The following is a 12925-nucleotide window of genomic DNA, read 5'->3' on the forward strand; positions in this document are numbered from 1 at the left end:
ATCATCATCTTTCCCTCTCCAACCAAAGATACATCTCCCTGCCCCCAGCAGGTTAGGTTGGAGGGAGGGTGGCCCCTGCAAGCAGGTTAGGTTGGAGGGAGGGTGGCCCCTGCAAGCTCCCCACCAGGTAACTCCTTTTACTTCTAACACAGCCTAATTACCCTACTACAGAAATGTAAAGTGCTTCCTCCTCTGGGCAAGGGCTTTATTCTAAAGAGCTCTGTTTCGAGAGCTTCCTCATAGGAAAGAAAAGAAAAAAGGAATGAAGGAAAGAAAAGAAAAAAATTTCCACAGGCCCTACAAAATAGATCTGTTGCTACCTCCCCAAAATATCCACGATTAAGCAGTCCTAGACTCTGGGTTTATTCCAACAAGGGCTGTTTTATCTCTAAAACCTTCAGGTTCTTCCTAATAGTCCACATGTTAAATAAATCAGTCACAAAATTACTACTTAAAATGAACAGTGGAAAATGGGAAATTTGAAAAATGTACCCCAGCTGCTATAATCTATAACCAAACTTCTCACCTAACAGTTCTAGCAGCATTTCATCCTGTGATAAATGCTTTAAAAGAAAAAAGGAAATGTGTCTTAAACGCCCCCAAATATGGCCCTTAGAAATCCTACGAGGCTCCCCAAAAGATGATGAAAAAAGTCCAAATGAGCACATCTCCTTCCAGTTTTCAATAGCAAATTGTTGGGAATACTTCCAGGATGCCTTTCTGTTGATTTCTCAGGACCAGTAACCATGGTATTTTGTTCCTCCCCACCTAAGGAGAGAAAGTTTAACAAAGCCAGTATTTATTGAATGCTCATTCACATAAAGCCAATTTAACTGCACTCATTTTCAATCTCCACAAACTCTAGTTATGCATATTAAAAAATTTGTGGGAAGGCAAATTCATAAGAGACAGAAACCTGTAACAGAGGTAACCAGCAGCTGAGGAATGAGGCTTAAGAGTAAATTCCTGTGTAATCGCTCCAGTTTAGGAAGGTGATAAAGTTCTGGACGTGAACATAGGATGTAGTAGCACAACACTGTGAATGCGCTTAATGTCATTGAATCGCACACTCAAAAATGTTTAAAACTGTAAATCGTAGGTTATGTATGTTACCACAATTTTTAAAAAATTTGTAGGAAATCAAATGTGCGCCCAGAAGTCCCCTCTCCTCCCAGCTGTTGGCTGTAGACACAACGTCTCTCCGCGTCTTTCAAATGACTGCTATCAGAATGGCTGGGTTTCATGGGGACACAAGATGATGCGTTAAAGCTTTAATTAAACTTGAAAAACCAAGAACCCCAAGACAGAGCCCCAGGCTGGACTAGAATAGGTGACGAAGTTCGAAAGTCGGCGAGCCCGCCTAAGGAAGGAAAAATCTTCCCCTGGAACACGGAAGAGGAGCTTTCTCCCCCCCCCCCACCCGCCCTCTTTGTTTGCTTGTTTCTAAGGGTGAACACTGAGCAGCAGATCCGAACTCTCTACGGTTACGTACTGCGCACCTGGGAGGAGCGAGGGACGCCGCGAGGGACTCGAGCCGGGGCCAGAACGTAGGGCTAGCGGCGGTTCCGACCGAGGCACTCCCCGCGAGGCGGGGGAAGGAGAAAAGGAAGAGGAGGCGCCCCGAACGGGCCTCGCAGTCCCCGCCGAGACCTACCCGCCTGCCTCGGCTGCCGTTTACCGGGGCTCACCGCGCGCGAACCTCTGCGCGCGCACTCTCTCCCCTCCCCCCACTTTACGGATCGCGAAACTGAGACCCCGGGCGGTAGGGGAGGGGGGCTGTGAAACCACTCAACCGAAGGTCACCCGACAGGCTGGCGGGCGGCGGACTCGACGACTCCCCGGCTCCCGGGCCCGCGCCATCATCCCCGTGCGCAGGGGCCCGGCCTCAGGCCTCGGTGTCGGGCCCGGCCTGCAGGCGCCGGCGGGGCGGAGGTCCGCGGCCTGGGAGGAGGCGGCGATCCTTGAGGCGCTCAAGGGGCCACCCGGCTTCACTCCTCACGGCTTCGGCCGCCCCCACCCTCGGCAGGACCGGCGGGGAAGGCCCAGGCCGAGGCCGCGCCGGTGGGAGGCCGCCAACAGACCTAACGGAGCCGCAGGCGGCCGCCGCGAAGGTGCCCGACCCGGGACAAGGAGCCGTGGAATACTCACCCCTTCGGGCCCGGAGCCCCGTTGCCGCTTGGCACGCCGGGCGCGCCGCTCTCCTCCTCCATTTTGGTCTCCGTCGTCGCCACCTCGGCCGCCGCTTCGACCCCTGCCGCCATTTTCTCCGCGTCTGGGCTTTGTGTGAGGGAGCGGGATGCGAGCCGCTGCGCCTGCGCGCTCACGTGACTCGGCGCGACCAGTAACGCCTGCGCGCGCCGCGGCCCGCTCCCGCCTCGTCCCCTCCCGCCACGGGCCACGCCCCTGCTCGGGGCCACGCCCCCGCCGCGCGCAAGCGCGGACCCGCAGCTGTTATTCATTCATTACCGCAACCAATTTGCGTTAGGCACCTACTGGATTCTCCACCCACTCTCGAAGTCGGGGAGGGGACGCACCTCCCCACCTCCCTACGCGGACCTACTCACTCCCAGCTTCCTGTAATCAGAGCCGGCGCAGAGAGGCTGCGAAAGTTTTGTTTACTAGGATATAAAGGAATTAGCTAGACAAGGAAGGCAGGACACTGGCCGGGCTCGACAGGACTGCTGTACAAAATGCTGTCTCCCTAAGCAAGTATCATCCTGCACCAAGAATACCTGGGCTCCGTCTGGCCTGTCTCCCCACCAGTTTGGGAGCTCCTGAGTGCAGAGCTCATGGCCCAAGTTCCTCTCACTGAACCCATTAACCAACAACCGAAACATGAAGCTGGGGACTTAGTATGTGCTCACGGATGTTTCTTGCGTGAATGAACAAGCAATAATCCCAACAGGATAGAAGAAATGAGTCACAGGCCAAGAGAGCCCATTAACCTTAACGGGGGCTCCTTTCTGTCTGCCCCTGGATCCCTTTGTCCTGAAGAACTGGCTCTGCCCAGAAACAGGTTTTCAAGGGCTGTTACAGGTTGCGTCCTAGGGCAACCAGGTTGGCCTTGGGAAGAAGCCGGAGCCCAGGAAAGCCTTCAGAGGCCTCCAGCTCCCTTTCCCCACAGCACCCCCCTCCCCAGTGTCTCTGGAACTTTGAAAGGCTTCACTGAATCTTGGAGAAGTTCCCATCCAACCACTGAACTCCCTCTAGGTTTACAAAGGGAAAGTTTTCTTTACCCCCTCTCCCACAGAATGGCTGCATATCATCAGGCTCTGGGGGAATATCTCATCTGCCACACTGTCCTAGCTGCTTAATTCAGCCTGGCGATTCTGACCCAGGCTGAGAGTTCCAGGCCCAGAGAAGAAATCCAGTAGCCCAGCCTGACACGGGGGCTAGGCCCCCATTCCCACATACTCCCCAAACTCCTCTGTCTCATAGAATTTCCTTCTATCAACCATCTCCAAGGCCCTCCTCCTCCCACAACCCCTCCCCTGTCCACACCAGCTCTTCTCCTGGGGCTGCACTGGTATCTAAGCTTACTTTCCTCTCCCTTAGACCTCTCCTAGACTGGAGGGATCCCTGGGGCAGAAGGAGCCTCACCAAACCTCTGAATCCCCTTGCTCAGCAAGGCTCAGAGATGATGGAAGAGGCCACAACGGTCTGTCAGAATGAGGGAAAAGAGTCCAAATGCAAAGCAGTGGAGACATGAAGCCACCTGTCTCTCCACTCCCCTCCCCTGCAGTGAGTGTGACTGGAAATCAGGAACAAGCCAGGCCCTGGTTGAGGAGACAAACTTCCAGGCTAGGTTCCTATGGGCTGGTTGACTTAACCCAACACTGCCCACATTCCTGGGTTTTGCCATCTCCTGAACTCTGATTTTCTTCATACTCTCCTTTGACACACATTTTTTTTTCCTTTAAAGAAATAGGTTTTTAAATTTTGCCTTACCTAACACTACATATTGAAAACTTGCTGTAAATAGTTTCTTATAAAAAATAAGAGGGTGATGCCATTCAGTTGTGTACACAGCCAACAGCTCTGAACCCAAGACTTGCTCTCTCTTTTGCTAGGGTTAAGGGTCATTAAAGACTGCCTAGCACCAACCTACAATTTTCTCCTCACTGTAATTGAAAGTGTCAGAAGAGGGGCACCTGTGTGGCTCAGTCGGTTAAGTGGTTAAGTGTCCAGCCCTTGGTTTTGGCTCAGGTCATGATCTCAGGGTCCTGGGATCCAGCCCTGCATCGGGGCTCCCCACTCAGAGGGGAGTCTGCAGGAAGATTCCCTCATTCTGCTTCTCCCCAGCTTGCATGCACATGCATTCTTTCTCAAATAAATAAATCTTTAAAAAATAAAAGTGTTGGGGGCGCCTGGGTGGCTCAGTGGTTAAGCGTCCGCCTTCGGCTCAGGTCATGATCCTGGGATGCTGGGATCAAACCCCACATCGGGCTCCCTGCTCAGCGGGAAGCCTGCTTCTCCCTCTCCCACTCCCCCTGCTTGTGTTCCCTCTCTCGCTGTATCTCTGTCAAATAAATAGATAAAATCTTTAAAAATAAATAAATAAAATAAAAGTGTTAGAAGAGATATGCAAAGGAAAAAGCTTTCTCTTTTCATGATCCTGGGGCCTCTGCACTCTCTCCAGGGACAGCATATTCCAAAGTTGGCCTGGAGAGGTGGGTGCCAGGCCTGTATAGTGTAAAAAACCACAAGCATGAGAAGGGCCCTGAGTGCCAGCTGAGCTGGGGCACTGGGTATGATCCTGTTCTGCAGACGCCTGCTCATCTCTTCAGCTGCCTCTCTCCTGCCCCTCTGCCCCTGAATCTCAGGGCTCCAAGCATGGCTCAGCTGCCCTGCTGCTCCTCCCACAGGCCACATAGTTTCCAGCCTCCAGGCCTTTGCCCTTTGCTCTCCCCCCCCCCCCCCCAGGCCCTGCTGTGGCCGGGCTGGCTTCCCCCATGTTCTTCATCTAGGGCAGAAAGGGTTTTTCTCCCTCTCTGGGTGAGCCACACAGCAGACGGGCATTCATGCGGTAAACAAGAGAACATGCCAGACACTGTGCTAGACCCATCCAGGATGTGAAATCTTGGGTGAGTAACCCCAGGGCTCTGAGCCTCTGTTTGCTCATCTGCAAATGGGATTCATAAGAGAACCCCGGAACCCACCTTTTGGATCTGCTCTGAGTAATAAATGTGGCTCAATGCAGGGAACCCTCAAATGTACAAAGTTCAGAAAGAGCTCAAGAAGTAGATGCTGTTACTAGCATGACCATATTCTGCTTCTTTTCCTGAGTCCTCCCAGAAGGGGACACAGAACGCTCCACACTGGAGCCATGTGGACCAGGGGGTCAACCCTATCTCTGCCTCCTGGAGCCGTGGAGCTTCAGACAAAGGCTTTCCTGCTCTGAGCCTCAATCTTCTCTGTAAATTGGAGGTAAGAGCCATTCCTGCCACTGAGGATGGGCAGAGGGAGGGCACCTGCGAAGGCTCAGAATCAGGGAACCCTCGCTAAGTATAGTGACTAGGAGTGTAAAGGGCCCAGCATGATACCTGGCCCACTCTAGATGCAAAGTAAATGGAAAGTGTTCTTCTTACGTGTATTTACTTTAAATCATTTATTATATAACCCTGCTACCTGCTCTTCACTCAAAAACCCAGGCTTTGCTTCTTCCAGGCTTCTACAACAGATCCCTCAAAACCAGCTGAGGGGCTGGTTTTGTTTTTTTTAACCTGACTCCCTTCAGGTCTCAGGTGCCTCCCTTTGAGGCCTCGGTTCAGAAATGTAACTGACAAGTCCGTTTTGTCCAGCAAGGGCTCCTTTTATTCATTCGGGGTGGGTTTTTTTGAAACGCAGTGCAACTTTATAAAGTCGAGGGGTGCCAGGAAAGCGAGCCTGTCAGGTGCAGAGAAGTGCAAGAAGCTTGCGGAACCTCCCAGCCCCGTGGGCGCCCTGGTTCACCTACGGCCGTGGCTGCTGGCCCCCAAGGGGGCCGGGTGGGCCTCAGAACGAGATCAGGGTGCCTGCTCTGTCCGAAGCTCAGGGCCACGTCCATCTGTCCTCATGTACCACAGTGTGCAAAACAGCTGGAAAATATCTTCACGTGGGATCACGGAAAACAGCTCCGCTTGGTGTCTCTCGGCCTAAGAAGCATTCAGGCCGTGCAGGAAGGGTCGGGCGGTTTTGTCCTTCTAAATACCAGGGCGTCACCAGCTGCCTCTGGCCCTGCTGGCCCGGCCTTCACACGGGTGTCTCCTCTGCCACCTTCTTCAGGAGTCCTGCTGCCAGTGAGGAGTGCTGGGCGTCCTCCGAGCCATCTGCATCCCGGATCTTCAGGCGAACTTTCTGGTTGGTCCTTCTCCACTCAGAATATAGCTGGCAGTGGTAGCGGAAGGAGACCTGCAGGGCAGGGTGGGGGTGGGTGGGAATGCCAGCCGCTGGTCTCCACCCCAGGGGAGGGACACTGAGCCCAGGTGGCACCTGCTCTGGCCCAAACCAGGGCCAGGCTCATGCTTCCAGAAGCAGAGACAGCGTTCATACATCTCTCACACGGACTGTGTACACACACCCATTCACTCTCCTGTGAAAACTCCCCACCGGCATTCGGGACCCTGCAAAGTGCAGGGGTCGGCGGCAGGGAGCAAGGAGCTCCCTTTCTGTTTCTCCCAGGATGGGACTGAAGTGGTACAGCCTCTTGGAAGGGATTAAATGTCACCGGGTCAGAGAATTGCCCAAACTCGGAAGCCAGCAAGATGTTCTTCGGGAGGTGAGTGGACAAATAAATGGCGGGACATCCAGACAAGGGAATATTAGTGCTAAAAAAAGAAATGAGCTCTCCGGCCATGAAAAGACATGGAAGAACCTCAAATGCAGGTCACTAAGGGAAAGGACCCAGGCTGCAAGGCTACAGACTGCATGATTCCAGCTCTGTGACATTCTGTAAGGATGAAACTATGGAGAGGGTACAAGGATCAGTGGTGCCAGGAGTTGGGCGGGGGGGGGGGGGGGCAGGGATGAACAGACGGAGCCAGAGGACTTTTAGGGCAGTGTAACTACTCTGTATGATACCGTAACGGTGGGTACATTCATCATCCATCTGTCCAAACCCCACAGAACGTACAGCACCAAGTGTGAACCCTACTGTAAGCCACGGAGGCTCGGGAGGATAGTGACGTGTCGATGTAGGTTTCCTCTATTGTAATGGAGGTGCCCCGTCTACGGCCATACCACCCTGAATGCGCCCGATCTCGTCTGTAATGGAGGTGCCCCTCTGATCCCGCGTTGATGGCGGGGGAGGCCGGGGATGGGGATGGGGATATACGAGAACTCTCTGTATCTTCTGCTCAATTTTGCTGTGAACCTGAAACTGACCCAATAAATAAAGTCTATAAAAAAATTTTTTTAAAACCAATGTCAATGGTTCATAGTCTTTGATCAAGCAAGTTCCAAGAAGGCATTTGCGCAGGTGGTGCTCAAAGCACTGTTCATAACAGGGAAAAAAAAAAAAAAAAGGAAGGGGAAGAAAACATTGGAAAGAATCCCGGTGTCCATCAAAAGGGATTAGTTAAATAAATATGGTACATCCAGACCATGAATAACTGTTGGGTGGCTGCCTTTTTTTTTAAAGGACATCAGCAAAGCGAAAGCAAGCAGACTACGAAGCAGTACCTATGGTTTCATACTATATGCTTTAAAAAAAAAAAAGAAAGAAAAGAAAAAACCTGCTAGTGGATGCCAATCCTTTTTGAGAAGGGAATGCTCCCACAGCTAGACAACAGTGGTTAGACCTAAGAGGTGACACTGGGGGGCTCCTCTCTGGGCGAGGGTCCTAATGGCTGCCAGTCCAGTCCCTCTCAATCCCAGTGGCCTTCCCTCTCCAGCTCTTCAGCTTCCTGTCTGTCCCTCTCATTCTCTTGCTCTTTCTCTCCCAGTCTTCTGGTCTCGCTCTTCCTCTCACCCTCCCGCCCTCTCTATCCCCTGACCCCAGCTAGTCTTGCTGAGCTTGTGGATGGCGGGCCTCCATTCAATACTGCCAGTCAGGTGTCCTCATCTCTTGGGGGTGGAGGCTCACCCCCAACTCACGGCTTCCCTGGGCCTTGGCTGGGCTCAGAATCTGGAGCTCCGTGAGATGCTGGGAATCACTTCCACCCGGGCAGAGGCAGGCAGGGAGGCCCCCAAGCCACTGCCCAAAGCCCTGGCCAGCCTGCTCTGAACCAGAGACCCCCAGATGCCTCCTGCTGGCAGCCACTCACCAGCGTCCAGAGGACGTAGATGGTGAACAGGGCAATGGTGAGTGCGATGAGCCCCACGGCCTCGAGCCGGCTGTGCAGCCGGAGGTGGTCCTGGGCCCCGCGCAGGCACAGCCAGCCTGAGATGGCAGCCAGTGGCGTGATGAACAGGAAGCATACCATGTCACAGCACAGCGTCCGCTTCTCTGTCCGAGGCCCCGGGTCCTTCAGCCACTGCGGGGGTGGGGGGAGGAGCTGCTGAGGCGAGCTTCGTAACGCCCTCCCACGAGCCCCGGCCTGGGGATGGGGGTGCGGGACCTCCAGGCCTCGCGCCTCTGCCTGCAGACACCCATCTGGATGGGCGGGCCCCGCAGGACCAGCCTCTGGCCGTGCACCACCCTCTGTACTTTCCTTCCCTCCCATACTTACTGAGCCTACGATGAGCTCCCAGGTCCTGCTAGGTGCCCCCATTGTGCAGACGGGGGATACTGAGGGCACAGAGGGACGGACTCATTTGTGCAAACTCACACAACTGGTCACCCACAGAGCCAGGACTGCAAGCTGGGGGGGGGTCTGGCTGGGGGGTCTTGTCGCAGGGCCCCCGCAGATGAAGGGGCGAGAGAAGTGGGCTTCGCTCATGGTAATTCCGGTCAATGGAACAGAAGGGTCCCTGCCCTCCCGGACCTCCCACGCTAGTACAAGAGGTATGAAATGGGGTGGACGGTCGGGGAGGGGACGGCCTTGTTGAGGAGGGGACCGTGAGTTGAACGGAATGAGCAGAGCAGCCATGTGAAGAACGGGGGAGACGGCACCCCAGGCTGCAGAACAGCAAATGTGGGGCCCTGATATGGGAGTATGTGGCCTGGGCAAAGTACAGCAGGGAGGAGGCCCATGTGGCTGGAGGGCGAGGGCAAAGGGAGAGGGGTGCAGGCGGGTGCTGCCTCTCCCACCGTACTGTTCTCCTAAACACCCAGCCACCCCGGGCGGGCCAGGGGCCTTTCCAAGAGCCCACCCCCAGCCCAGCAACATGACTGTACAGCGCTCAGCTGCCCCCTCCAAGCAGGCCCGGAGGAGTCCGGGGGCACCCATTAGCCAGCAGGGCTCCGGAGAGCAGTGCGGCAGCCACCACGCCCGAGAATGCTCATCTCGGGCCTGACCCACTCCGCTCAGGCTAAAGTCTAAGCTCCTGGGCACAGCCCACAAAGCCCGGAGTAGCTGCCAATACCTCCTCCGGGCCACTCTCCCCCTCCTGTAACTCGCTCCACTCCAGCCACCCAGGCTGCATCAAGCACGCCGAACTCTTCCTGACCTCAGGGCCTTTGCACTTGTTGTGCCCTCTGCCAGGACTGTCCTTCCCCAGCTTGGGTCCTTGGCATTGCTGGCTCCTCATTCTTCAGGTCTCAGCTTCAGGGGTGACCGAACAGGGAGGGGGCACGGGGTCTCGGGCCTGGTTCCCCACCCCCATCCACAGACTCTACCACGGGGGTGGGGGAGAAGGAGGTCCACTCCATAGAGAAGGATCCTCCTGGGCAGTTCCCTCCTCCGGCCCCAGGCCTGTCTGCCTGCCCCCTGCCCGCTCCAACCTGGGGCTCCCAAGCATACCTCTGTGAGGGGCCGGGGCCGCTTCTCCACTGCAAACTCCGTGTGGCACAACTCACAGTAGCTGGTGTTGGACGAGGAAAGCCACCTCTCCAGACAGCTCTTGTGAACGGCCCCCAGCGTACCAGTGCAGCCACATGGGGACAGCAGGCTCTCCCCATTTGCTCCCTCGTGGCAGATCCGGCAGAAGGGACCATCGCTAGACACAGAAGTAGAGCGCATGAGCAACAACCAATCTTCCTGCCTACGCCTGCTTTGCTGCCCACTGGATCATAAGGTCAGCATTGCCCCTGAGCTGCCACTTGGCAAATTCCTACTCATCCTTCAATGCCCAGCTCCAGACCTCCTTTCCTTTGTAAAGCTTTCCCAAATTCCCAAAAGTGCAGCAGTGTGCTCCCTCCCCAGGGTTCCTGTGGCACATTTTTAGGCCCAGGGTGAGCATCTCTTATAGCTGCCCATCTAGCGTCTGTTCCTCCTTTCCCGGCAATACTCCCCTAACCGTCCCGGGCAACCAACCCCCTCTCAAGTCTCGGTCCTCAAGGACCAGAGCAGAGCTGACAACACCCCTGATGACCTCAGGCCTGACCGATTAGAACACCACACACCCCTGGTCACCAGGACTGATTCAGGGAAAGGCATGTGTGAAGCAATCAGAGTCACTGTGATTAATTCCTGAAATTCTCCCCGCCCCCTCAACTCCAGAACTAGAGACAGCAAGGCTGATGTAAGTCTGGAGCTGATGGCAGCAGTCTGGTCCCCATGTGGAGTCTGTGAATGATGCCAAACAGAGGAAAGCAGAGCCAAGCAACAGGGAAAGACAGATTCTCAAGGACACCATCAGAGGCCCTGGATCTAGCCTCACCTGAAGGCCATGCTACTTGAGAAACCTGTGCATCCAGGGAGAGTAGTTCCCCTGCTCCTGTGTCCTAGATGGGCTCAGAAGACAGACATAACAAGCGTCCACAGGAAGCCACTTGAGGGAAGCCTCAGCCCCAGCCTGGTCTCTGGGGATACTGGGTCCTTCCTGGGGCAGCTCAGGGCTGGAGGTGTGGCCTTGGTGGGCGCAGAGGCTGTCCAGCACATGAGTCATTGTTTTCCAAACATTTCTGCCCGGAGAGTGGACCGCAGGAACACACAAAGGAGGTGGAGCAGGAGGGCCGTCTTCCAGATAACACCAGTTTCCCCTCAGAAACTGTTTTCTATCCTCTCCTCAGCGTCTCCTGCTGTGGGGCAGAGCCTGGCTACTTTGAAGCCAAAACCTTGAGCGGACCCCTCATGGCTACTTTCTTGTCAGTCCTGTGCCGGGGCTGCTGCCGTCCCCTACGATGTCAAAAGGCTGTACCGGGCTCCACCCTGATCCCACAGCGTCCCTGCCCAGAGTTAACAGGCTTCCCTGCTCCGGAAGCCAACCCCAGCAAGTGGAAGGGACCAGAACCCTGAGGAAGAGCCACGTCAGTTTGGGGTTTGTCCCGGGGAACCCTACTTTTTTGGAAAAGCCACTTCAGAGAAAACAAAACAAAATGAAACCTGACTTCTTGCTGAGCACTGATTAAGGACCGTGCCCTGTTCCAAGGGCAACACGTGGACGAATCTGTTATTCTCCCAGGGAACCTGCGAGGAAGGGGCTATTTTGCCCTCCTTTCACAGATGGGGAAACTGAGGCAGCAAGGGGTGACCCCGTTTGCATGAACTCACATGGCTAGTAGCCCGCAAAGCCGGGGCCCAGGCCCCCCCTTAGTGGCCATGCTACACTGCCTACACCGTTCCAGACGGCAGGACAAGAGAAATGGGCTTTGCTCATGAAGTTCTGGCAGGAAAATAACGCAAATGGCACAGTTGAGAAGGAAATGGACCAGGGGTTGGGTGGGGGGGAGCCTCAGTGGGGCTGCCCAGGGCACACTCCAAGAGCAAGAGAGGGGAGAGTGTGGGCAAGGAAGCCGGCAGAAGCCACGTGGAAGGGGCAGCAGGGGAAGGCCAGGAGGAAGGGCCAGGGGTGCAGATATGCTCTGGGAAGCTTCGAGGATGGCCTGGGCTCGCTCACGGACTGGTGGGCAGAGCGCCAAAGGCTCAAGAGGATGAGAACCCTTTGGACAAACAGCAGCCTTCTCTCTGGGAGGGTGGTTCTGCCCTGGTCCCCAGCCTGGGCAGGTTTGGGATGAGTTGTATCAAAACTCAGAGGGGAGGGGCACGTGGCGGGCTCAGTCAGTGGAGCCTGTGACTCTTGATCTCAAGGTCATGAGTTTGAGCCCCACGTTGGGTATAGAGATGACTTAAAAAAAAAAAAAAAATCAGAGGGGAGAAGCCATGAGCAAAGAGGCCAAGGAGCAGATCAAGAGGGCCTAGTGGTCTTGCGGGCATGGCTGTCCTTAGCATCAGCGGGGGTCACTGAGGGACTCTCTGCTCCCTGCCTCTTGCCCTGCCTCTGAGGACTGCAAGACTGGCTGGTGGGACTGAACGAGCTTCTCCCCTTCCAACCCAAGCAGGAGCCCCGGGTTCAAGCTTCAGCAATGCTCAGTGACACTGGCAGGTGTCCGCCTCCCTCTGGGCCTCGGTGTTCTCAGGTGTCAGGAGGGAGGGGGGGCAAAGTGGGGTCAGCTCACTCAGTGCCCCTCAGGCACCCCAGGTAGGGACACCCTAGCCTTGGTCAGCCTCTTCCCAGGCCCCCTACCCCACCAAATGTCCCCTCGCTCCCAGCCTGGCTTGCCCGGCACAGACTCTGTCCTGCCTTCAAGGGGGCTGACGGAGATGCGAGCATAAAAACCCACACCCCAGAGGAGGCCCAGGAGAACTCTCCATATCATCTGGGCTTGAGCGAGGCTTCCTGCCGGAAGTGACGCCAAGCAAAGACTCGGAGGGTGAATGGCAGTGAGCTCCCTCCAAAGCACTGCAAGGCCTCCCATCGGCTTCTTTTTTTTTTTTTTTTTAAAGATTTTATTTATTTGTCAGAGAGAGACACAGTGAGAGAGGGAACACAAGCAGGGGGAGTGGGAGAGAGAGAAGCAGGCTTCCCGCCGAGCAGGGAGCCCGATGCGGGGCTCGATCCCAGGACCCTGGGATCATGACCTGAGCCGAAGGCAGACGCTTAACGACTGAGCCACGCAGGCGCC

General features: G+C 55.5%; 2 protein-coding genes across 6 annotated transcripts in view; both read right to left on the minus strand.

The window, feature by feature from the left end:
* HNRNPM (heterogeneous nuclear ribonucleoprotein M) overlaps nt 1-12925 on the minus strand; it is an 89130-nt gene that overhangs the window by 38673 nt on the left and 37532 nt on the right. For 2 of the 3 annotated variants that reach the window (XM_006733837.3, XM_081809992.1), the window contains exon 1: nt 2149-2307. The exons of the other annotated variant lie outside the window; for it this stretch is intronic. In XM_006733837.3, coding sequence (XP_006733900.2) covers nt 2149-2261 — 113 coding nt within the window. In that variant the 5' untranslated portion in view covers nt 2262-2307. Of the gene's footprint in view, nt 1-2148; nt 2308-12925 lie in introns of those variants that run through there. 3 annotated transcript variants of the gene reach the window in all.
* MARCHF2 (membrane associated ring-CH-type finger 2) overlaps nt 5792-12925 on the minus strand; it is a 12915-nt gene continuing 5781 nt past the window's right edge. For 2 of the 3 annotated variants that reach the window (XM_081808909.1, XM_081808959.1), the window contains exons 3-5: nt 9822-10017; nt 8244-8453; nt 5792-6390 (exon numbers count right to left, since the gene is read on the minus strand). In XM_081808909.1, coding sequence (XP_081665035.1) covers nt 6232-6390; nt 8244-8453; nt 9822-10017 — 565 coding nt within the window. In that variant the 3' untranslated portion in view covers nt 5792-6231. The remainder of the gene's footprint in view (nt 6391-8243; nt 8454-9821; nt 10018-12925) is intronic. The other variant, XM_081809013.1, reaches the window with a different exon arrangement.

The sequence above is a fragment of the Leptonychotes weddellii genome, chromosome 1, assembly GCF_054177405.1.
Source record: "Leptonychotes weddellii isolate Sample4059 chromosome 1, ASM5417740v2, whole genome shotgun sequence".
In the NCBI taxonomy this organism is placed as follows: Eukaryota; Metazoa; Chordata; class Mammalia; order Carnivora; family Phocidae; genus Leptonychotes; species Leptonychotes weddellii.